This window comes from Eublepharis macularius, chromosome 4, assembly GCF_028583425.1.
Source record: "Eublepharis macularius isolate TG4126 chromosome 4, MPM_Emac_v1.0, whole genome shotgun sequence".
NCBI classification, from domain to species: domain Eukaryota; kingdom Metazoa; phylum Chordata; class Lepidosauria; order Squamata; family Eublepharidae; genus Eublepharis; species Eublepharis macularius.
Window position 1 is genome coordinate 120,306,017 of NC_072793.1, and position 23,905 is coordinate 120,329,921.

Consider the following 23,905-nt stretch of genomic DNA (forward strand, 5'->3'; position numbering starts at 1 on the left):
TGGTTTGATTAGAAACCTCTCCGAAAGGAATAACCCAAACCATCCTTTTTCGTGGATTAATATAGTTGCTGTGCATGATTCTAGAGTGCTTACCTTCAGAAAGTCACTATGCATTAGCCCAAGTTTTTTTAACAACTCAGGTATTACTCTAGATAATCATTTATTAAAATGTTTATTACACTATATCCAAAAGAACATTTATCTTGAGTGTTTTTTAATCTTTAGAGTGCAATTAGAACAGATGTTGTAGATTTGTAATCTGACCTCCAGACATCTTTAATTTTCTTTAGAAGCAATCATGGGTGGGAATTTGCATTAGGGCCTTGGCGGAGTAGAGTAGTTAATGCTTCCTCCCCTGCCCCCCCCATTGTGCCTATAGTTTCCAAAAGAAAAAAATTGCAACACATGCATTTGAGATGTTGATTGCATCACATGCATTGGAGATGTTGATTAATAAAATATTGTCAATATCTTTCCCCATGTTTGTATCTGATCCAGGTGTATTTCGGGGTGGTCATGACCTCCTGGTTCGTTCTCGCCTTGTCCTGACAGACACTGTGACGATGCAAGTCACAGCACGAAGTGGAGAAGAGCTTCCTGTGGATGCTGTTATGGCCTCTGTTGGCTAAGTGAACTTTAGGACTCTCCTTCAAACTTGCTAGCCGGGGAATGCTGGTATATTGTTCCCTGTATTCTGGACACAGAGAGAATCACTTTGGCATTGATGTAGAAAAAAAATAGTGGTGTGAGCTGAAAGCCTTGTGGTGTTTATAAAACACCAAATGGGTTACTGTCCAGGCTCTCTAGGCCATTTTGCAAGAGCACTTTCTTTCAGGCCACAATGCAGGTTCTTCACTGCCGACAAATTATGTTCCTTTCACCAGCATTTGTTGTGGTAAAAGTGTATCTAATCCTTCCTGTGCAGTAACAACATCTCCAACCTTGGCATTTAATTATTGCCAGTTTTGATTTGTGCTTACGATTTTTTTAAAGCCCTTCAAAATAGGTTATAAAAATAAAAGCATGTATTTTCTTTTGATTGTGCCATCAGAGTTTTGTTCCCTTTAAAGTATTAGGATCTGCTCCTGCCAGATATATGGGCTCCCACGTTGTACAATTATGAGCCAATATGGAGTATCAGTATGAAAGGGGCTGAAGTAGTACTTTCTGTCTTCTCTTTTGAGCCCCCCCACACACACACACCAGAGAGAAATAGCATCAATAAGAAATTTGTTACATTCCCCTCAGGTGCCCCCATATAATAATCCAGAAAGACTTCTTTGGAGTCTATCAAAAATTTGAAGTGCCTAATACAGTTTTAAACATGTTTGTGCCCTTGCAAACAAGCATTTTTGAGGCCTGTAGGGAAAAATCCACTTGGAGACAGTAACAGGGGGTGAGGGGAGGGAGACAGCATTGCTTCATTCCCCAAGTTACCAGTTTATGACAACCTTTAGTGTGTCACTAAAATTCCTGTGTGATGCTTGTCATTTTTGTATTGAACAGTATCTGGGGAAAAAAGAATGTCCAAATAAATTAGTGATAGATAAAGCAATATGTACTAACAGTTTATTCTAACTTGCCTGCCAGAGTTTTTATTCCCTGATAGGGTATCTGCCAGGGTGGTTCTTTTAAGCTTGATGTGTAAGGGTCCTCCAAAGATGGATTGCCCACTGCTTAGATTCTGCATAATTTTGTACACAAAAGCTGTATCACATGACGCTACACTATAGTTTATGAGCAGATGGTCATTATGGTTATGAAATGACTGATACACAGCTGTATTTCATAGTTATATGGCTTTAGCAAGGGGAGGAACAGCCTGACTACAGATGCAAATGTGCTTGCTGCACCCCAACAGACGTGCCTGCCTCGAGAGGAGCCCTACCCCATGGCGGGGAGTAACACTGGTGCAGACAGGTCGCCTGCCCACCCACTTGCCCAACCCCCATTCCTGACAAGGGCCAGGCTGGCAGCTGAAGCACTGTCTGCTTGCAAACTCCTCCCTCATACTGCCACCGCTCTGAGAAACATCTAGAAGAACAGAAAGGTAATGGGACTTGGCGAGGATTGCACCGCCAGCCCCTGGCACTCAGGATCAGTCCCCCAAGTCTCAGAGAGGCAGCTCCTTAGAGGCAAGCAGGAGACGAGTTCTGAAATGAATGACAAGAACGTCCACTGGAAACAACTGGAGAGGACTCACAGCGGCTCCATTGAAATACATTGCATCGAAAAAAGATGCGAGGGGAATGCTGGGTGGAGCTTGAGAGCTGTGCTCTGGTGCCAGGATGATGGCCCCCAGAATGGATTGATGGCCTCCAGGACCAGAGAAACTGCTTCAGGGGCCATTGTCCCATCCCCAGCTCAAGATCCCCGAAGTCCATCCCTGCCTCCGCAGACGGTAAAAGGGAGAGTGATCTAACCTCATGGGGTAGGAGCCCCAGAGATCCCAGGATGTTGCTGCACATCACCCTCCCCCGACATCCTGGCATCAACCTCGCCACCCCCCTCCTGCCCGCATGCAGCAGTCTTCTGCCGGGCTTATCAGACACCAGCAGACCTGTCAGAGTGATTTTGAGGGTGGGGGGAGGGAAACTAGGCAGGACTGGAGCCTCCAAGGTGTCACTAGATTACCGGATTTTGTCAGCACCTTTTTAAGGACATTGGGAAAGTGGGTTCTCAGAAAAAGTGTCGAAAAAATGGAAGCCGAACAGCCTGCTACCATTTTGAAATCGGAGACATGTGGCGTGAGGGGGGAAAGCTGGCAGTGTTCAGTGAGTGGGCTGTTCCTTTAAGGATGTGTGGAAATGGCCAGTGTGTTCCGAGAAAAGGTGCTTAAAAAACCAGAACCCAAACAGCCTTTCAAATCAGTTGGAAAATGGGGATGTCTGGAGTGAAGGGGGAAAGCCGCCAACTTTCAGTGAGTTCCCTTTAAGGACACGTGGAAATGGCCAGAGTGCAGGGTTGATTACCACGCAAAACACATCTAAATTGATGACTAAAAGCAAGAAGTTGTTCCAGTAACCTAAAAAGCTGCATCTGGAAGTGATTTCCTATCTTCAGTATTAAACATAGATTTGGTACACATCAGCAGTTAGTATGCCTCTAAATGGTGCTCTCCTTTATTCAACTAATACCATGGGTGATTGTATGAGATATGTTTAAGAATAAATTTCTAAATGCAAGGATGCTTGGAAAACCTGCCTTCCAATTTTCTGAAAGCCTATCTTTTAATCCCAACCAATATACTTAATTTTTAATTTATTTATGTCATTTATAGTCTGCCTTTCTCACTGAGACTCAAGGCAGATTACACAGTGTGAGATTAGTATAGTCAGTATCAGGAACATTTCCATAAACAATGCCATAGGGTAAATAGATACAAGTTCACAAAAACATAGCATTAGCAGGAATCCAATACAACATAGTGGTGAGGTCTATGGTTCTTAACTTATTAGCAGATCATCTGAGATCCCCTCCGTACAATACAGCCCTCCTATCTGAGTAAAAAAGCCTTTTTGAATAATTCAGTTCTGCATTGTTTGCAGAAAGCCAGGAGAGTGGGGGCTCTCCTGACCTCCTCAGGCAGGCCATTCCACAGGGTAGGGGCCACCACAGAGAACGCCCGTGTATGGGCTGCTGTCAATTTTGCTGATATGCAGGGTGGCACCTGCAGGAGACCCTGTTCAGATGAGCAAAGCTGCCATGGAGGAGCATGGTGGGGGAGGCGGTCTTATAGGTATGTTGGAACAAGACCGTGAAGAGCTTTGAAATTGATAACTTATACCTTGAACTGAGTACGGTAACTAATGGGTAGCCAGTGGAGTGACTACAGGATGGAAGTGATGTTCATGCTCCTTGTCGCTCCTGATAACAGTCGAGCCGCCGCATTTTGCACCAACTGGAGTCTCCTAGTTTAAATGGGAGACCTATATATAGTGCATTGCAATAGTCAAGTCTTGATGTTACCATAGCATGGATCCAGGTGGTCAGGTTGGCCATATAGAGGTAAGAAGCCATTTTTCAGGCTAGGGAGAGGTTGTGGCTGCCTTGTTTTTCTAGTAATAGCGTTGGATCCAGTATAATCCCTAGACTCTTAACCAAGTCTGCAAGGGTCAGACGAACTCCATCAAAAGTGGGGACTACAATGCCCTTCAGGATCTCTGCCTTCCCAACAATCATCACTTTAATCTTGTCTGGGTCCAATTTCAAGTTGTTCATTTTCAGCAATTCCACCACAGCTGTCAGGCAGCGATCCAAGATTTCTACTTAATCTTGTGGGGACCTGGATAGCAAGATACAGAGTTGGGTGTCATCTGCATATTGATGACATCCAATTCCATAGCTGTGAATGAGTTCTCCTAAAAGAGGTTGAGTAACATGGGGGATAAGATTTCACCCTGTGGAACCCTGCAAGGTAGCTCCCATTCTGGAGATAGCTGATCTCTGACAGCAACCCTTTGAGTCCATTCTATGAGAAACAATTTAAACCAGTCCAAGGCACATCCTTTGATGCCCACTTCTGTCTCTAGATGCTTCAATAAGATGGCATGGTCTATTGTTTCAAATGTTGCAGATAGATCCAGGAGGAGCAATAAGGAGGCATGGCCTTTGTCTACATTCTGACAGAGATCATCTACTAACGCTACTAGTGCAGTCTCTGTCCCGTGCCCTGGTCTGAATCCAGACAGGAAAGAGTCCGGAGCACTAGAGTTATCCAAGAAAGTCTAGAGTTGGTCAGCTACTGCTCTCTCAATCACTTTGCCAGAAAGGTCACATTAGAGACTGGGCAATAATTGGCCACATCATTTTGGGCTAGGGATGGTTTTTTAATTAGTAGACGGGTAACCATCTGTTTGAGCGGCAGTGGGAAGGTGCCTTGAGTTTTGTCCAAAGGGTTCACTTCGACCTTGCCAGCAACCCTCTGAGGTGTGTTTTTGCTGATATCCGAAGCTATTCTACAACTTATCAAGAAAGATGTGCTAGACTTCTGAACTGCACTTGGACAAGAATAGTTTTGACTACTCCCTCCTCCTCAAAAGGTTTCCTATATGTAGAAAACTAGTAAATTAGACAAAAATATGTTAGTTGCGCTTTCTATTTGATTGGCTGCAGAGATAATTAAAAATTACACCCTAGGTCAAGTGTGAACGGGATACCAGTCGAGAATTCTACCATCTAATTCTGCGTGACGGTTAAAGACAATCAGCGAACTACTAAGCAGTGTGAAAAATCCTCTGAACATGCTCAAAGGCGTTGTTGTACTGCAACTGCCCTTTAGGGCTTGAGCCCTGGAAGTAGTTGTAGTAGCGCGGTTGCTCGAGAAGGAGGCGCAATTTTTCCCTCCAGCAACACGCAAACGGACTTGCCCTGCTCCCCTCTGAAAGCGGGACTAAAACGAAGCTGCGCAAAACTGATTCTGAGGCGGCGCTTCGTCGGGAGACGAGGAGGAACCACCGAGCCGAGTTGACGTCAGCAGGTCGAAGGCCAGCGAGCGGTCCGAGCCCTGGAAGGCGGGAAGGTCGCGGGGTAAGGGAGCGGCTCTGAGGGGAGGCCTGCTCATCTCCCCTCTCTGGCCCTGTCGAGCGGGAATGTTGTAAACGCCCGTGCGGAGGGCGTGGAGCAGCCGAGCCGACTGAGCCGGATGGGACTGCGGGAATGGCCTTTAGTCCGCTAGCTGGTAAATATGGATAGGCAGGCGCCTTTGAGGAAACGCTGTTTCTTCTCGCAATGGAAGATCAGTCTTTCTTTCCTTCAGCAGAGGTCAGCGCCCCCGTTTCAAGCCCCCGTAGCTAAGGACGCCCCTTCTCTTTCCCCCTCTGACCTCAGGTTCTTGACTTCAGAGCCAAGAGGGCAGTGACCGAGATGCTGCACTCTTGGGGGGCTGCCGGTTCTGCAGCATCATGAGTTTTGACAAAAACTTCTTGCTGACTTGAGCTGTAGGCGACTCAAGAAGTTTTGTTCCGTAAATGATCTTTAGCTCTAAGCAGGGACATTTTCCGTGATTAAAGTGCATTAAAGCAGTTTCTTTATGAGGAGCGTTTCTGTGAATGTTTGATCTAATTCCGTTTTGCCCCCAGGTTGTTTACCGAGTTGAAGCTGATCTACTGGCAGTACACCGCCTATCCTGAAAGCACATGAGGATCTTTTTTGATACCTTTTATGTTTAACCAAAATCAATATTGCACCCTTGAGAACTTTTGGGTCTAGGGGAAATCACTCAAACAGCAAATTCTGGAACAGAGAGCAGTAAGTGCATTACTTTAAAGGCTGTAGCCTGAAAGATATATATGGAAAGCTCAGTGTGTGCGAACGTATGTGTGTGTGTGTTCTAGAACTGGTGTACCACTGACACTACACCTGATTTCTGTAGGTCCCTAGTGAAAAATGTGTGGTCGCACAGCGGTTTCTCTGGGAGCAGATGGCATCCGTCGGGCCTGCGCATACCATGATAAACAGGGGAGGCAGCAACATCCTGAATGGAAAAATGCTGACAAATATAGTCCGTCCTACAATAAGTGTCCACAATCCAACAATCCTGTGCTTCTCTCCCGACAACACTTTGAGAAGGTGAACTCATAAATTGTGTTTAGTCTGTATTAATGTATTTTTTAAAACAACCCCATTTTAGTCAGACTTCTGACATTTTACAGTCATAGGTAATGTGTTTTATTGATGGGTGTATCATTAGGAAGTGGAAGAATTGTATATGATCTGTGGGTTTCCGTGGAGTTTTAGCATTGTGAAATGAGGATATCTGTCATGGTCTTGCATTTGATAAAGACCTTACCATGGAATGTAAATGTTTATATTTCCAAGGATGCTTTAGTTCCCGAGCAGTTGCTTACACCGTAATTCAACAGTGTCTTGGAATCAAGTCCTGCTAAACCATGTGTTTTCTTGTAGTAAAATACAGGGTTGATATACAAGAATGAAAATTGTCTAAAGATGTAAAATTTGTATGAAGAAATTTTAATTGTAGCATGGATTAAGGCAACTTGTTGTGTAGATGATCCTTGTTTAATGTTATCCCTTCCTCAGACGTTTTTGATTAGTATAGGCAACAGCACCAATGAAGGGGGCAAAAATAAAGGATTTGAATAGGGCTGTTGTTCAGGCACCACCACAGTGGTGGATGCTAACAGCAGAATTATGTGGTGTAGCAGACAAATAATTTTTGTTTATATTGCATGTTCCTGAATTCCCAAGAACTGAGTTTCCCATCTGTTTCAGAAGAGTGAGTGGGAAAAGTTCTGGCGAAATTAGAGATGCTGATCTCTTTACAGTGACGTATTAGTCTAAATACATTATTTTCTCCACTTGAGTGCTATAATATGATTTTTTAAAAAATGAATGTATAGTAACATTTCAGAGTTAATACATTCATGCACCTGTATTGGTAGTCCATTGTATTTTTCACTTTGACCAGAGGCTGGCTGCTTGAACCTTGGAAGACAGGCTTGTTTTGTGTCATGATGTCACTTTTAGAAGCAAAGATGTTGTTACATTTTTAAATAATTGCGCTGCATTTCAGTGCACATGCACAATGTAAAAATGCTCATATAGTTATGTTTTCAAGCATAACAATTTTCAGACTGCTTCCTCTTTCTTTTTCCTGCCTAGAGACTCTGCATAGGAGTTCACATAGATGCTATAATGGCTGGCTAATTGATACTTTTTGTTAATTGATATATATACTTCTGAACAGTCATTCAGTTTTTTCCACTCTCCTGGCATGTGTAGCCATTGTCCCCAAGCCAGCACAATGGGGACCTCACTGCCCACCATTCTGTGTCCTCTCCTGCACCTGCCACTCCTGGACCCCAAACTGGCAGCTGCTTTGCTGTGCTTCATTGGCTGGGCAAGAGCAACAGAGCATGCTTTCTCTAGGCAGAAGAAAAAAGTGTGTATTCAGCAGTAGTATGTGGAGAGGAAGGGGTGTGCAACTTTTTTCTGCAGCCCTATGCCTAGACTATGAAGCTATTCTCATTTAATTTGTTTCAGTGCATTTTACCATGAGAAGTACAATATGTGTTAGTTTGTTGATAAATCAGAAACAAAGAGTTTGTGTCATATTTTCTGATGTTTATATTAATTTATTTAAATTCAAACATTTTTATGCTGCCCAAATTGGGTTTCCAAGGTGCCAAAACATGAAAATATTAAAGCATTTGAATTTTAAAACAAAGTAAAATAATATATAAAATAATTCAATAAAAATATATAAACATGCAAAATTAAAACCAGGAAGGAGAGCCAATAACAGTTTTGGGGGGAATGCCAAATGAAATGAGAAAGTTTAGAACTGAATATATGCCTGTAAAATTTAAGACCAGAAACGTTATTCTGATATTTGGGTTCAGTTCCGCTTAAAACCATAAATAAATCTCTAAAGCCACCCGCTCATGGTAATACTAAAAGTGAATTTAACTAGAAACTGATAAAAAGCAGAAGTGAAACTCTTTAGTCTGTTTCAATTGTTTCAACTGAGAAAAATGAAAGTAATAAGTAATATAAACAATGGAAGGTAAACTTTGAAGTGGTTATGCAGCAATTTTAAAATCCTTAAGTACTGGGTTTGGAAAGGAATTGGACTGCAAGTGTGTGTATGTAGTTCAAGAGTGCATGTAATCTCTTATAACAAAACTAGCTATAACTGCTCTATAGTTGGCAGCGGCAAGTTTGTAAGTAGCCTAGAGGTAAAAATGTCGCTGAAATGTCTTAGTAGAACTGACTTGCTGTTTACAACTTCAGCCTTTCTGTTGTCATCTTTTTTTAGTTTTTTATGTTATCTTATGCTGTGGCTTGCTGGGCCATAATTTATGTTAAATTTACAAGCATTGCATCTTTGGTTCCTTCTGCATCTTTTGCTGTCACACTAACTCCAGGCTAGAACTGGAGCAGCCTGTTTGTGAACTGTTACTAGCAGAGTGATTGTAAATGGAGAGGGAACTTGCAGTAACCATTCTAAGCAGAATTTATACCATTCTAAGTTCACAGAAATCAGTTGAGTATGCATACATAGTGCTTCTTAAAGGATAACATCCTACTGATTGGAATGGTGAGTAGGGTAGAGCATTCAGCCTCTGTTCCTTGTTAAGCAACTGATTGGCAGGATTTTGGTTTCTGAAAATGGCTCCGTGTGCACAGTGCTGGCAGCTCTCTGCATAGTGTGTTGAGCAGGAGCTTTTGATTGCTTCATAATCTTCTTAGTCTCTCCGTTGGGTGCTTCTCAAGTTTTCTTTCTATTTCTGCATTGTTAAAGGATTCTAGTTCTGAGCGTGTCCTTGTAGCCATGCGTTGGGGGCTTGTTCCAGGCTGGTTCAAGGAAGATGACCCATCTAAAATGCAGTACAACACTTCAAATTGTCGTAGTGACACCATGATGGAGAAACTCTCATACAAGGTCAGTTTTGTGCAGCCTTCTGTGTGAAACCAACCCTTTTATATTTGTCTCATTAATTTCTTCTGAGTGAGACATGAACACGGAATATTTTTTCTTAGCAGTATTAGCCACAGTTGCCCTTACTCACCAAATGTAAACAATTCTGAACTTCATGCTGTGAACCCAGTGTCTTGATCTTCCTGAAAGGGAAGAGCCCAGCAGGTGATAGCTTTTCACATGCTGCGCTTGACAAAGTAGCCCTGAGATAACCTGCTGCTCGACTGTTCTGTAGGTTAAAGAAAACAAAAATAAGACTAGCTGCATGACAGGCTTTTAGAAACATGATAGTACTAGTGGAAGTTCATGAACATTCACTGAAGGTTTCCAACTGCATTGTTCTACAATCATCCTACCTCATCTCTCAGTCTCAACTCCAACAAGCAGCATATTTATGTATGTGGAGGCCAACCAAACCACTAGCAAGAAGTGTTGCAAACTTCCCTGAGGAAGCACATTGGACACTTAACCTTTCTTGCCTCTCCATGACCGCATCCTTTTTGGAATATACAGCCTTGTCAGTCCCTATACCCAGGTGGAAGATCCACTTCTTGGATGTTTTTGTGTAGTCAGAGCACCATAGTATTAAGTGTGTATAATTTAGCCTACCCTCTTTCTCTTATCTTGCTCTTCACTTCTTTTGGTACCATTTCTTCCATCCATCCTTCTTATGTGCCCCTAATTCCTCTACTCTTCCTCACTTAGGACTGTTGCTTCCTTCCATCTGGTATTTTCTGTTGTCCCATTCTCTAGGATTTGTTTTTCCATCTATTCTTTTTCAGGCCATGGCCTGTATCCTTTAAAACGCTTTTCCTTTTGTTTCTTGCATTGATGCTAGTCACGTAGTGAGAAGATTAGAGATGGCATAGAATTGTTGGGAAACAGCTGTACTGTGTCTCTCTGTTTGATGCTCTGGGTCAGGTGCTTCATCCCCACTGGGAGATCCCATGCTCCTCCAACCTCCACGATAACAACTGGGCACCAGAGAAGTAGATAAATCCCCTTTTAAATAAAGTTTCTGGACTTAGTGGCTACACTAAGGCAAGGAGACTTCCTTACTGTAACAATATATGAACATTGTTACTTGCCTTGAGCCTAGCCACCAGATCCAGTTCTAGGGAAGGGATCTCTTGCAAAGTCATTTAACTGCAACCTCTGGCCACTGACTTGACTCTCCTTCCTCTGTGCACCTGAACTGCTGCTCCTCTTAAGGCTGCTGCTCATTCGCTTTCTTCACCTTCCCTCTAACCTGGAGTGCACCATGAGGAGAGACACTCTAGCTTTTTTATTGCTTTGTTTGACTATTCATCTGACTATTTCTGGAAACTTACTAAAACTACTTTTCTTTTTAGCAATGTTCATGTTTCATACTTCATTTGTATCTCTGTAAGCACCCTAAAATAACGATCACCAAGGGCTTAACTGCACATTACACTATCTGGGTTTGCCCTGAGCCCTGTCAAGCCAATCTTTCTGGGAGTGTTGAAACTTAATTCTCAGATACACAGGGATCAGATTTGGATTGAGACTGCACCCTTCCACACACGATTTTTACAAATTGAAACGGCCTTGGGGAACTGCTATTTTTTCCCATTGGAAAAACTTGTGTGTAGTCCATTGATATGCATAATTTTCCCAAAGGAGCAAATGGCAGCAAATGGAGCAAATCCCTGAGTCATTTTGAACCCAGGAAAATAGTGTGTGGGGCAGTATTTATGCCCTTGTCTCTGTGATCCTGATCCAAATTATGCCCCCATTCACATGAGAATTAAATTTCAACACATAATGCCCAATTCATGTCTGGTTTAACAAGATCTGGGGTGTGGGCCTGAATGGAGGTTTAAACACTGTTTTCTGTGTTTTTGGAGACTGATCAGAATGTCACTTTAGTATGCTGTCATGCAGGTGGCTTTCACCGGCACTAAGTGCCTTAGTATTAAAGTAGGAGATGAAAGATTGAATATAAGCTATAAATACCTCTGGCTCCTTAGCTATCGGAGGAGATCCTCTGTGTGACTACACTGTGGCAAGTGGCTCCTCCATGATGAAAGGGCTGTTTCTTTTAGAATCATTTGGAATGTAGCTTGGTTATAGCTGCCACCAACAAAAAATAGGATTTGTTGCCAGTCTTTCTGTGCATAACCAAACTAAAGGATCACCCCTCAAAGAGAGAACCTAGAAAAACGTGACATCAGCGGCCTGACATTTCTGCAGTGCATGATGTACCACCAGAGAGTGCTTCTTTTCTTTTCAAGTGTAATTGCTGGTGCGTCTCCTGAGAAAGGATTAACGAAACAAGTTATTAGCCGGCTCCTTGTTAAGTAGCAGAGATCTTTGTGCCTCTTAGACCACAGCACCTGTGGAAAAAGAAAGATAAAGAAAACATTTTGATTATTGAAGAATTAATTCCTTTTAAGTACTTACCTGTCTCCTATTCTGGCTTTACACAGTACCTGCAATGGAAATTAACAGTGTATTGTAATTGCCACTGCCTTATGGATATTTTATAAATTTTGTACTCCTTTATATTCATATTTAGAAGTATGATAATACTGTACTTGATCTTACAATATGTTTTTGTAGCACCTTGCACTTTATATATCAATAGCAATACTTTTTGTAATACACCTTTAATCTATTTAAATTCTCTTCATTGGTATTGCCCTCTGCTTTCGGGTCTTTCTGTGCAGGCATGCATGGAGGGACTGTGTGCTCAGGATTGCCAGTCAGTAGGTTCTGTATTAAAATTCTTCAAGGGGGCGCCTGCCCCTTCTCAGAGTGCATACGCAGGTTGTTTCCCACCAAAACAGTCCACTCTCTGGGAGGAGTGACGCTCCCGACTCTCAGTTCCTCTTTTGCTGCTGGTTGGAGAGGTTCTCTGCAAAGATCCTCTGTCGATTTCACTCTTCATCTGGGAAGACAGAGAAAACAACGGTCAGAATGGCTGAAAAACTTGTTTAAGAAATGCACTCAGTGTGATACCAAGATGAGAAGAACTGACAGGCACTTGCTGTGTCTTGTCTGCTTGGGAGAGGGGCATAACATTAGCCCATGCAAACATTGCCAGAGCTTCACCCGTAAAGCCAGAGCCAAAGGCTTAAAGTTCATGCTTAAAGTCATTTTATGAGAAAGGACACTGTTGGCTGTGACTAGTCCATCTGCTAAATTGGCCAAATCCTCTGCTCTTGCAGAGCTTGCCAGTCAATCAGATCCGACAACACAGGCCATCACACCTTCGGAAACACCAAGCCACTCGACTCAAACCACAGTGCCTTGGATCCCAAAACATCAGTCAACCTTAAGCACACCAAGCTTATTGGATCTGACTCCATCACAGAACCAACTTTCAGATTAAGGCACTCTGAGCCCTTTGGACCCAACATTGCCTGAGATCTAACAACACTGCTGAGCTTCAGGAACTCCAAGCTCTGCTGCTTGGATCCAAAAATGTTCCGAATCTGGAGTAGAGATGGGCACGAACCAGAAAAAAATTAACCATGCGGTTCGTGGTTTGTCACGTTTCACGAACCACAAACTGCCCCGGTTCGCAAATCAGTCCATTTTGGTTCATGAAAATGTCACGTCCGGGCCAGCAAATCACCACTTCCGGGTCAGCAGAAGGTCACTTCCAGGTCAGCAGAAGGTCTGCAGGAAGTCCATCCCCTGTTGCCTAGGAAACTGATCGGCATCAGGCTGTCTGCAGTGATGAACTGAAAAACGAACCAAACGAACCAGCCTAAAGTTCATGGCAGTTCATCAGAAATGGGATCTGATGAAACACTGGTTCACAAACCACAAACCAGCCTGGTTCATCACAAATTTTGATTCATATTTCGGTTCATGCCCATCTTAACTGGAGAGCCATTGGACACAACAGTTTTAACTCCATCATTGGCACTTGCTATGGCAGATCAAGGTACACGCTCGGACCCAGTGGAGTACAGATTCAAAGGAACAGATGGGGACCCCTTACCGATACTCTGGAAGCACCCAGAAAGAAAACAAAATTTAAACGAAAGTGCTCCAAACATAAAAGGAGATCTCATTAGAATGCAAGTCATTGACTTGGAGACTGGGGACCTGGACATAGTGGATACTCCACTTACTGCTTTGCCCCATTCAGACTCCTGTTCAGTTTACTCCTCAGAACAGGAAGAAAACTTATCCTGAGAATCTTCCAACACAAACTGTAGGGGTTGTGAGAAGAATTTACATCAGAGTTGCTGTAAACACAAATGTCCAGCTTGTTGTCAGGGAGTACTCCCACCTATGGGAGTCAACTGGGGTGAGCCTCACAAAACGTAGTCTGTGCAATCAGCATCTGACTTTACGCAGTCCAGACTGTACCACCGAACACACTCCATCCCAACATCACCCATGGTGTTCCGCTTGCCTGATCCAAACCCAGAATTCTATCCAGGAGAATGGAGCCCAAGCCTACCTTCCAACTCATCATCAGATGAGACTGGGGGAGACATGGAGCCTATTTTCCCCATGGATGATTTCTAACTTTATACAGAATAAATGCTTTCAATGGCAAAATCCTTGGACATAGACACAGCCTTTTTGGAGCTGAGACCCAAGGACAAAATATTACAACATCTCTATTCTGGGAAACCGGCTAATATCGCGTTCCCTGTGATTGAGGGATTCTTGATGTCTACACTGTGTCAGAAACTAGCTTCTGTTCTCCCTACATCAAAGAAGGCCAAAGGCCTTTATAAGACCAAGGAGGACAAATGTCCTTTTCTGTTAATTCATCCTCCTCCATCATTGCTAGTCATGGAGGAGATGCATTCAAGATACAGACAAGGTCACCACTCAACCCCTGCTGGCAGAGAGGGAAAGAAGTTAGATAGCCTCATTCATAAAGTTTATATGTCGGTGGCCTCAACATCAAAATCGTTAACTATGCCGTCATTATGGGAGTTTATCAGATCTTCCAGTGGAACAAGATGGCAATGTACAACAAGCATCTGCCAGAGGACCAGAAAGTCCTAGTCAAAGTAATTCAAGGGGAGGCAATCAGGTTGTCCAAACAGCAGATAAACACCAAAAGGCATGTAGCTGACTCTTCCATAAGAGCTCTAGCCTCTGCAGTAGTACTCTGGAGGCATGCATGGCTTTGGTCCACAGCCCTACTGATTAAGACAAGAAGCAGAATGGAAGATTTGCTATTCAAGAGGGAGATATTATTCTCCACAAAGATGGTTGAATATTTATCTCAAAAGCGAAAAGATTGACAGACCATGAGATCCTATAGAGTGTTGCTATCATCCCAACAATCACATTCTCGCCCTTTCTATAAACAATAGCAATACAGGGGTCACTACCCCAGATATCATCCTTACCAACCCCAGTATTCTCATAATCGGCCAGCCCTTACCAGTCAAGGGCAGTATGAACGGCGCAAGCCTGCTGGTAAACCAAGACAAAGCATCTTCCTGTCAGGAAGCAAGGAGTCTGGCCTAAGCCAGAAACAATTCTGACTTAGCACAGGAGAAACCCATTACCACTGGTGATAGACTGACCCACTCTTATGCAGCTTGGCCATCCATCACCACAGATACTTGGTTGTTAGAAGTTACCAACAGTGGTTATAAAATTGAATTTAACCATTTTCCATGTATGAGTCTTCCTTGCAATCTAGATTGATGGAAAAACTGACAGCGTTACTTGAGAAAGGACGCTTTAGAAGAGGACATAGACTTGGCTGTAGGGACATGCCAATGTTTGGGACTGATGGTTAATTTTTAAAAATCCAACCTCCTTCCCTCCAAAAAAGTGCTTTTTATTGGGGCCTTACTAGACTCTTCTCTAAATAAAGCATTCCTTCTACTTGAGAGGGCACATAGCTTAAAGCTTTAGTCAAATCTATGATGAACTGCCCTCGAGTTGCCGTGGCCCAGCCATCCTGCCTGACTGCTGCTGTGAACAGGAATATAGCAAATCCAGGGGAGCATAATGCATCAGTTGCCCTTATACATGTCCTTATGACAGGAACAAATGGCAATGTCAGTAGCCCAGTCTGTGGCTTCAGCTATCTGTTCTTTGATGAAAGTTAATGTGGGAAATTTTGAATTTTCTCATATAAATGAGGCTTTTCAGAAATATTCAGGACTACTACTTCATACAGGGACCTCAGTAAGATCCTTAGGACTTTTATAAGGAAGCTATCTAAAGTCTCATCCCAAAATATGCACACAGGGACTCTGGTAATGATCTTTTACTAGTCACTGCTCTCTTATTTAACCAAAAAAGCTATTCTGCAGCATCCAAAGGATGAGACATAAAGCCACAGTAATATTGCCTTGGTTATTATAATCACCAACAAAATGTTAAAGACACAAACAGTGCAATCCTAAGCAAAGTTACTTCTGTGACACTGAGAGATCTCTGTCTTTTGGTGCTACACCTCTGAAGATGCCAGCCACAGCTGCTGGTGAAACGTCAGGAACTACAATGCCAAGACCACGGCAATACAGCCCGGAAAACCCACAACAACCAAAGTTACTTCAGTCTAAGCCCATTGAAATCAATGGGCTTAGACTGGAGTAACTGCTCAGGATTACACTAAAATCACTCCTTTCTCTGGGATTGTGATTATTGTATTATATATTATCTTTGTATTGTCAGTGAATGTTTGGGAAATACCTGTAATTTCTTCTCAATGTCATAGACACAATAACTATAACTGTAGTTATTAAAATTTTGCTTTCCTTCCAAAACCTCAGTGAAGACAAGGGGAACAGGGCATCAGTTTATCAACACAGATCCAGTGTGAACTCTCATTACTCATCGATGCAGAGGAGTTAGCCGTGTTAGTCTGTGGTAGCAAAATCAAAAAGAGTCCAGTAGCACCTTTAAGACTAACCAATTTTATTGTAGCATAAGCATCTGACGAAGAGAACTTGATTCTCGAAAGCTTATGCTACAATAAAATTGGTTAGTCTTAAAGGTGCTACTGGACTCTTTTTGATTGATCTCATTACTCAGAAATCCACTTTCTGTAATCTGTGTATAATGCTATTGAAATCCTCCCAACTCAAATGTGTGTTACATCTGACCCTGCCACATGCCTGGATTGATATTTTCTCCTCCTCTGTTTGTGCTCTCTCTCTCTGCTTTCAAAGGGACCTCTTGTCAAGGGTAAGCGCTGTGTGGTGCTGGCTGATGGCTACTATGAATGGCAACAACGCAATGGACAGAAGCAGCCCTATTTCATTTACTTCCCCCAGACTGTGCAAGAAATGGTACAACAGTTGTTCATTAATATTCAGTGCTAAAATGTTCAGCTATTTTTATTCATTATACCTTTTCCTCTTAAACTTCAACTTCCTTCAGAAAGTTGATGCTGTATTATAAAACTGATCTGCATGTGCAGCAAATGTTGAAAGAGCTCGGGCTTGTATATATGTTGAGTTCTGTTTAGACATATATGCAAGATAGTGTATGGGGGACTGTCAAAAATAACATATACAAGCACTCACTAAATCAAACAGGGCCAGCAATAATTTTCTCACAATCCATCTTCAGTATCTCAAGTGTGCCGTCAATTACTCCCTTAAGGAAAAAAATACATTAATATGTTCGGAATGCGCTTCTCAGAGCGGGGATGGGGTTGGGAGGCACCACGCAGTCCATGGGTGTGTGGGGTGTGTGTGCAGCTGCCTCCCTTTGTTTCCCATTCCAGTCCTCATCACCCACTGTTATGAAATGTGAACTAGACGTGTGGCTGGGCCTGCAACACAACCCTACGTGCAGAAAACTACCTATAGTTTTGGATGAAAGGTTGTGAAGTGAGGAGAGGACATTCTCCCTATCCTTCTGTTCTTAACCCAGATAGCTGAAACACTGTTCTCAGCTCCTCCTTGAAAGGTGCATAGGATACAAATGCCACACCCAGACTCTTGGGTGGTGGCTGAAACCTCAGGCACTGCTTTTATAGGATTGCCTTTTGCCCTGCCATCCTAGGAAGCCACTACTAAAGACAATGTGACTATCTCATCCTTTGGTCTCACTGGAAGTTTATCACGCCCCAGTGACAGAAGTACTCATCTGTCCTTTATGTATGTGATGTTTTAAATAATGTAGTCCCCTCTTTTTCCAGTTCAACAAAACAGGCATAGAAGATGAAGAGCCAAAAGGCCAGAGGTTACTCACAATGGCTGGTATTTTTGATTGCTGGGAACCCCCTAATGGAGGGGAAGCATTGTACAGCTACACCATCATCACAGTAAATGCTTCTGAAAGTGTAAGCTTCATCCATAACAGGCAAGGGAAAACAACTGGATATTGGTTTGTTGTAGAGCAAATTGTAACATGAAACCGTTACACGGCTTAAACATCTTATCACCTTATATATTGCTGTGCTAGTGTGGATGCATTTCCCCCCTGAATAAATAACTTCAAAGGTGGATCAGATCATTGAGGCCAAATATGCTTTAATTGCTTCTTTGAAATAGTCCCCCTTGGGGAAGAACACTTGATCGTCAATGACTTGTTTCAGGTGCCAAGTTTTAGCCTTGTCATAAATAACTCTCTTTTCACTATCTCAGGTAGCAGTCCTTTGAATACTCAGAGCCCATTGCATGGCTTTGTCACTCAGGCCTGAGAAACCGAGTTACCTTGGTGAATGTGTACTGCAGGTTTATGCAAATAGTAACTGTTTGCTACTCTTTGCTCTTTGCAGCATTGACAAAACTGTTCTTGATTTTTATTTATTTATTTAGTAATCTGGTTCTTACTAAGGCTTAGATTGTGCTTGTTTTTTAGTCATAACACATTCTGAACTAGTTTGGGCATTTCTGACCACTAATTTCCCCCCACTTACTTAGGATGCCAGCTATTCTGGATGGGGAGGAGGCTGTTGGAAAATGGTTGGACTTTGCAGAAATACCCACACAAGAAGCACTTAAGCTTATTCACCCCACACAGAATCTTGCCTTCCATCCAGTCTCAAGTATAGTAAACAACTCTCGAAACAATACACCAGAATGCATTGTACCCATTCAGTTGGACCTCAAGAAGGTAAAGATATAGGGATCCTACTTTCCTGATATATTAGTTTTGATATCGTCTCTTATGTTTCATCAGATAGCTGCATGTTAGTCACTGACTTAAGCCCTCTGAAGCAGCGACTGTTGTCTGCTTTAACAGACAAAGGGGGCAGCAAGTTCTGAACTTTTGTTCTGCATCTGTTCAACATGGCCGGGCTGGTTGCCTGTTATCCAGAGAGATTGTGCTTTTTTTATCTGCCTCTGTAAAAGCTATCCTGGATGATTTTCAAAAGTCCCTGCTAAGGTTGGAAAGAACTGCACCATCCAACCTCAAACCAAGAGCTATACATTTTAATATTTTAAGAAGGAAACAAAAAGCCAATTTTAATTTCATTTTATTGTATTTATTAAAGAAGTTTACATGTCATTTTCCAGAAGTTAATGTAGTCCACAATGACTTACAGTACAACAGTGCTCAACATTAAAATCTACCCATTGAACTACATATCAGTTAATCAGCAGCAGAATAGAGAAACAAATGAGATAAGACTGGCTCACTACGCAAAGTTCAAACAAGAGCTAAAGAAAATATAAAGGTCTTTGCCTAGCAATGATATAGGTAAAAGGTAAAGGTAGTTCCCTGGGCAAGCACCAAGTCATTACTGACCCATGGGGGGACATTGCATCACGATGTTTTCTTGGCAGACTTTTTGTTACGGGGTGGTTTGCCATTGCCTTCCCCAGTCATCTACTCTTTACCCCCAGGAAACTGGGGACTCATTTTACCGACCTGGGAAGGATGGAAGGCTGAGTCAACCTTGAGCTGGCTATCTGAACCCGGCTTTTGCTGGGATTGAACTCAGGTTGTGAGGAGAGCTTGGGCTGCAGTACTGCAGTTTACCACTCTGCACCACAGGGCTCTTAGATAACAATGATATCTTTGCATAATTTATCTTGAAAAAATACTAGGTTTAGTTCTCTTGATAAGCTGTGTTTCGTTTTAACAACGTTTGAAATGCTCCTAGAAGCCATCTGGCTGATGCAAGTTCACTGAATTTGTCTGCTGATTCCCTTGAATCTTCTGATTTCACTAGTTATTTCTCCATTTGTTTTGTCTTCCAGGAGACCAAAGTTAGTGGAAGCAGCAAAATGATGTTGAACTGGTTAAAAAGCACATCTAAGAAAGAGGAAGATGATAGCTTGCCAAGATGGTCCAGTCAGTTCATTCACACAGCAGCATCCAAGAAAACCAGTATAAATTTAATGAACCAGGGGGTGGAAAAGGAAGAAGGGGAACCTCCTGCAAAGCAGTGCAAAAATCAATAATTTGTGGGCCCTTGGACTTCATTCCCAAATAGGTAACAGGCCCAACAAATGAGTTCTGAGGCTTGTGCTTGCTGCCCAGAATATTTAAATCTGGCTGTTTCTACTAATTTCAAATCTGGTGTGGGATTTTCTCACTATTTACTGATACCCAGCAGTTTGGACTTATCACTTAATACTTTAATGCTTCAGTGCAAGCTGGGGTGGGGATTTTATGTATGGTACTGACTTTCCATTGCCTACCTTCTCAGCAGCTGAATGGCATTTGAGTTGGATTCTCTGTGTCATGTTTCTTGCCCTAGTATTAATCAGATTTATTTTTTTGCATCAATGTCCTAATTCTTGAGAGTGAAAGCAGATCACTTTTGTTGGAGAGCTTCTGTTGCAAAATGAAACTGTTACCTAGGTGTGTTCTTAAACCAGTTAATATGTTAGCCGTTTTGTATCCTGGAATATTTTTTCTAAGGATGAACTATATTAGTGGGGAAACTGCTCCATTAAGGTATAACTTCAACAGCTATTGTGTTATCAGGTTTTGGCAATTACAGTTTAAGATCAGTGGCAAAAACATCCAATGTTAACATGATGGAAAGGAAGTTTTGTCCATTGAAGATTCTCAGTGCTAACCTCATGGGACCTCCTTGTCAAAAGGAGCACTTAAGCAGAATGAAAAATATTTAAATTCTACAAGGAAGACAATTATTCTCTGCCTTGTGGAAAAAAATGTTTTCCTGCTGAGGTTGATGTTCCAGAATGATAATTTTGGGTTTGTTCTAATTTTTTTTTAAATAAGCTTAAGTAAAATTTATCAAAAATGATGGTTGAACCAAGAATTTGCCAAGAGACCGAAACTTCCAGAGAGTCTTGTTTAGTTACGTTTTCCACAATGGTTATAAATAATAAAGTGTTCAGCTGCCCTACACAAGAACATTATCACACAATTCTGCTTAGTTATTAAAACAAGTCGAGAAGCATTGTGGATATTATCTGTATCTTGCAAAGTAGGAAGATGAGTAATCTTACAAAAATTGTGAAAAATTTGGCTCCATTTAGTCTATACCTGTTTCACGATTTAACATTAGCAGCACTGTAACATAGAAGGATATATCAATTTATGTCTGAAACTATCTTAAAGTTCCCTAGAAGATGGCATTGCCCTTTGGGTTTGCCCAGTCCTAAACCACTGTGTAAATACCCCTGAAGTATAGACAGCATTCTATAATGAAAGCAATATACACACACATTCACATCACTTACCAACCAATCCTTGCAGCTTACCAACTGATCCTTTTAGCTGGAGTTGCTGGTTATTCAACCTGGCACCTTCTGCATGCCAAGCGGATGCTGTAGCATTGAGCTACAGCCCCTCAAGGCAGTAAACACTGGAGAAGTCTTTTTATTGCTTCCTTGGGGGAGGGTGCATGTGTGTGTGTGTGTGTGTGTGTGTGTGTATGTGTATATATAAATATATAATAGATACTGATATATGGAACAGTGACAGTGGAGATTTAGAGGAAGATGGCATTCCTTACCGAAGACTCCACACTGCATGGAGAGCATCTTTTTCCTACTATGTCCCAGATAGGAGTTCCCTCATTGCCCTCTGCTATTGTATAAAGAAGAGCTCTAGAACCTTCCAGAGCCCTAGTTAAAGGACATGTTCTTGTCCTCCTCTGGTAGAAGTTTGTGATGCTGCATATGTTTTAATGGATGGAATTTGCTGTTTCTGGCCCACTCATTTCTGAGTACTATGAAACAAGGTTTTTTTAAAACTTTACTCAGGGCTCATTTCGAGGGGGAATGCGCAGGAACACAGTTCCAGCAGTTCCCCAAAGAGGTCACACATCAGGTGGCCCTGCCCACCTGACTCTCAGCCATTTTGGGCCCGTTTTGTCCTGGATTGAGGCTGAAATGGCCTAGATCGGGCCTCTGATGGGTGGTGGATCACTCTCCTGTTCAGCAGCAGCCCAATCCTGACCATTTTGGGACTCTTTTCGGCCATTTTCAGCCCCTTTTTGCCGTTTTGGGCCCAATTTCGGTCCTGAATGGCCAGGATTAGGTCCAGAACAGCCGGGATAGGTGATGTCAGGGTGTGTGGCATATGCAAATCAGTTATGCCAATGACACATTTCTGGTGATGTCAAGGGGCATGGCATATGCTAATGAGTTATGCTAATGAGTTCCTTCAGCTCTTTTTCTACAAAATGACCCCCGACTTTACTTCATTTATACCGCACCTTTCTCCTCAGGTGGGACCCAGTGTGTGGCTTGCATAATTCTGCTTTCCTCTATTTTTTCTCACAACAACCCTGTGAGGTAGATTAGGCTGAGAGTGTGTGACTGGCCCAAGATCACCCACTGAGTTGACATGGCAGAGTGGGGATTCAAGCCTGGTTCTCCTAGATCCTAGTCCAGCTCTCTAACCACTATACCAAACTAGCTTTTTTGAGAGAGACTGTGCTTTTCCTCCCAGTGCTATAGTTTCCTCTTTTGTGACAATTATGACAATTTCCCCAAATGTCTGATGAATAATGATTTTCTTGGGTTCTCCTGTGCACCTGTGACACAGTGAGCAACATTTACGAAGTGTCAGTGGCTCCTGCTGAGGTAGAAGTGCCCAGGAGACCTTGGCAAGAATGCCATTACCATCAATTAGCTGATGAACAGCAAAAAGGGTCTTCAGCGGCTCCCTTCTTTGCTGACTGAAATGTTTGACCCTGAGCCATGTATGAAACCCCTTTCTTATCACTATGCTTGTCTTCTCATGAATCTGTCATGGAGGGGGGGAAATGGCTATTCTTATTCCCTTCCAGCTTGTGTCAGAACAACAGGCCTTGATTTTATAGTTCCTGGATGGCTGGAATGCCAGGCACAGGCTTCCCACAGAAAATAGTAACGTGGTTTCTCTCCCTGCCGGATAATTTATTTTCTAGGTAAAATATCTGTTCTGTACTCCATATTTTTAGGAGATGGCTGCATGAAGCAGATACTACCCAATTCACCTATTAGAATAAAGTAGTTCTTCAACTTTTAAAATAATTGCCGAGGGAATTAGTCTATAGAGGCAATAGTCTATAGAGGAATATCTTTCTGCTACTTTCCTGGCAAAGAGAAAGTTTAATAATAATAATAAGAGTAGCAGCAGCAGCGCTTACATGCCACTCTTCTAGACAGATTAGTGCCCTACACAGAGTGGTGAAAAAGTTAGTGTTATTCCCCACAATATAGCTGGTGGGCTGGGGCCGAGAGGAGTGACTTACCCAAGACTTCTTACTGAGCTTATGACAGTAGTGGGATTCAAACCAGTAGAGTACTGATTTGTAGCCAAGCCACTTAACCACTGTGCTACAGGAGCTTTCTTTATACAATTGCTGGCATGTTCATAATGTCTCTGTTTCAGTTGGATTCCTGCGCCTCAGAAATACGGATACAAGAATGGCTGTGGGGAGAGAGCAGCAATTCGGTTAAAAGTTGAAATGTCCATGAATATATTTTGTTTCTCCACCTTCCTGAGGATTGTAAAGAAGCCTCATGCTTTTCCACAGCAGGAGGATTTACAAGAAAATACAGCAAGCATTTCAATTTCTCATGAATGTTTTATTTAGACAAACTCAACATAGGATGGAATGGGACAGTACTCAGCTTTTGAAACTGTCTAAAAATGCATCTTTCCCTGCCTGGACTACTTGAGAGAATTCTGCACATAATGACTCATGCAACCTAATCTTGGGGAGTCTTCTTGGGAAAGGGTGACGTGTTTATATCTCTATCACAAGAGTTGCTAAATCTTTCAAATTTTGCAAGTATACCACTAGTTAATGGTTTCTATATGGCTCAACTGGTCTCCATTTCAGCTGAATTAACTGCTAAAAAAATTATTCCAGTGGCTGTATAGTCTCCTCTGACAGCATGTACTCTGCCCTGCTTCACAATGGTCTTAGAAACTTAATTGGAGTAAGCCTTTCTAATTTAAGCATACTTTACTTGGTTTAACAGCTGAAAAGCCTGTGGGTGGGTGAATGGATCAGTAGGTTTTAAAAGCAAGATACTGGCTGTTTCTGTGTGAGAGTGGTGACAGAATAAGGCCTAGTTTACTTGGGTAATGCATTTGTTTAGTGATAAGAGGTGATGTTGCAGGGAC

The 23,905-nt window shown here is 42.4% G+C and overlaps 2 protein-coding genes across 4 annotated transcripts in view; both read left to right on the plus strand.

The window, feature by feature from the left end:
- Nucleotides 1-1,044, plus strand: part of COPG1 (COPI coat complex subunit gamma 1) — a 37,781-nt gene extending 36,737 nt beyond the window's left edge. For both annotated transcript variants that reach the window (XM_054976824.1, XM_054976826.1), the window contains one exon: nt 499-1,044. In XM_054976824.1, coding sequence (XP_054832799.1) covers nt 499-629 — 131 coding nt within the window. In that variant the 3' untranslated portion in view covers nt 630-1,044. The remainder of the gene's footprint in view (nt 1-498) is intronic.
- Nucleotides 1,045-5,393: 4,349 nt separating this feature from the next.
- On the plus strand, nt 5,394-20,697 carry HMCES (5-hydroxymethylcytosine binding, ES cell specific). 2 transcript variants are annotated; one of them, XM_054978694.1, is made up of 8 exons: nt 5,394-5,680; nt 6,081-6,249; nt 6,374-6,570; nt 9,266-9,406; nt 16,576-16,695; nt 17,553-17,716; nt 18,280-18,472; nt 19,564-20,697. In XM_054978694.1, the coding sequence occupies exons 3-8, from the start codon at nt 6,388-6,390 to the stop codon at nt 19,765-19,767; spliced, it is 1,005 nt and encodes a 334-aa protein (XP_054834669.1). In that variant the 5' UTR covers nt 5,394-5,680; nt 6,081-6,249; nt 6,374-6,387; the 3' UTR covers nt 19,768-20,697. The 2 variants fall into 2 exon arrangements, with proteins under 2 accessions (XP_054834669.1, XP_054834672.1); XM_054978697.1 differs by having other exon boundaries at nt 5,394-5,529.
- The last annotated feature ends 3,208 nt before the right edge of the window (nt 20,698-23,905 follow it).